The sequence below is a fragment of the Apis dorsata genome, unplaced genomic scaffold, assembly GCF_000469605.1.
Source record: "Apis dorsata unplaced genomic scaffold, Apis dorsata 1.3 scaffold_339, whole genome shotgun sequence".
Classification (NCBI taxonomy): Eukaryota; Metazoa; Arthropoda; class Insecta; order Hymenoptera; family Apidae; genus Apis; species Apis dorsata.
The window spans coordinates 578923-580774 of NW_006263606.1; the positions used below are offsets into that span (position 1 = coordinate 578923).

Sequence of the window (1852 nt, forward strand, 5' to 3'; positions counted from 1 at the left end):
AGGAACTAACGGCGTCCAAAGTCGACACGAGGCTCGAAGTCCTCGGTCTCGAGTTCAATCTTTCGATCTCTTCTGCAGTTAACCCTATTGGGCCTGACGACACGTTGTTCACCGAATTCTCGTTGTTGGATTGAGGCGCTTTTCGACTCGCCGTTGATCCAGACAATTGACTCATAATCGGCGAATTTAAACTTCTTTCGCTGTTCGAATTCAAAGCATCTTTTCCAACACCTCCGGATGAAGAAGTGGTAGCTAGAAGGGCGCTTTGTAAAGGTTTCCCGCTGATGTCGTGCAACGTCAATATCCTCGGTTGTTGGGCGGATAATTCGCTACTAGGCGACAACCTAGCCAACGGAGTGCTTTGCAACAATTTCTGAGTCGGACCAGGCGGTTGATTCACGTTCGGTGGTGGCAAGGCCCTGGGCGGGAACGGGCCGGTGTGTCTGTGCTGTTGACCCGTATGCTTATGATGATTGGCGTAGTTGTTAATAGGCGGAGGAGTGGCTTTGTACTTCCGCATTCCGTCCCTATAACCTTTGTAATGGTACACGATATCGATGTCGCTCGGCGCTATCGAACTCGCATTTTCCAAATCGTAGTGTTCCGGCATGTCGGGTTCTGGATTATGTTCGTGGGTATGAAGAGAAGTTTGGGCGGGTGGGGGAAGAGGCGGATGCTCGTCTCGAATGGGCGGTGACTTCGTCACTTCCCTTTCGATTATATCCGGTCTTTGAGGTCTGTGCTCGGTGCTCGCGTTAATCTCGCGTTCTTTATACTTCTTTGAGATCAATTCCGGCCCCATGTGACCTACGCCACGCAAATCGGACGTATCCGAGATATACGTATTCTCGTGGCGAGACATTAGATTATCGTTCCCTGTCCCTACCAACGGGTTGCCAGTCATTATAGCATTGGTATTCTTGTTCACCACCGAGGGGGCGGATTTCTCCTTGTTCTGTCTTCTCAGACGGAATACGATAAAACTGACCAGAATAGCGATTAGCAGGATCACGAAGAAAACTATGACTAAAGTGATCCCTATGCTTAGGGGGTCAGCTGTTGCGGCTGCGCTGATACCAATCGGTCCTCTGCATCCGGTGCTCACCTTCGAATGGTAAACCACCTCCTTGAAGATCGAGCCGGATCCATTGAACGGCTGGATCTCGTTGTTGATGGTGAAGTTGGCCAAACAACCTTCGAAACTTCTTGCGCCAGCGCTGTGAGCGTAATAAAGGTCTTGGCTAACCCCACCGATCGTTAGCACGGATAGATACGGATCCAGGAAGTCGTGGACACCGGCAGGATCTAATTCTTCGCCTGTCTGAACGTTGTCCACGAACAATCTTAAGCCTCGAAAGTAGGAATGCAGGGTCAGGTTGTGCCAGCGACCGTCTGCTAAGCTTCCCTCGATGTTAGCCGTCATGTTTACGGGCGATGCAAGAAGGGATGCGTAAAATAATTGGCCATTGCGAAGCTACAACGTGACACGTTTATATTATTAAATAAAAAAAGAAAATGTATTTTTATTTATACTATCGTCGAAATATGATAACGTTGCTCACCTCTACCGATGTAAAGTGTTTGTTAGTCGCGGCATAGATAAGGATACCATCAGGTTTAACCGTTCTAAACATCAAGCTAATCGTTTTAAACGGCGATTGATTGGTAATGAAGCTGGTATCTTCGGTGATGCTTCTTTTCGCTCGATTCTTATGCCACATCGTCGAACCTCCGTAAAGATACTCCAACAATTGCATTCTTCTATGCTTCTCCGAGATCTGCTCGAGAGAAGAAGAAAAGATCGTCAATATTTTTTTCATTTGAGTAAAAGAAAATGAAAAAAAAAAAAAAA

General features: G+C 47.2%; 1 protein-coding gene across 1 annotated transcript in view; it reads right to left on the reverse strand.

Moving 5' to 3' along the window:
* LOC102676381 (cadherin-related tumor suppressor-like) overlaps positions 1-1852 on the reverse strand; it is an 81958-nt gene that overhangs the window by 1717 nt on the left and 78389 nt on the right. Inside the window, 2 exon segments of the mRNA XM_031511632.1 lie at positions 7-1474; positions 1563-1792. Coding sequence (XP_031367492.1) covers positions 7-1474; positions 1563-1792 — 1698 coding nt within the window.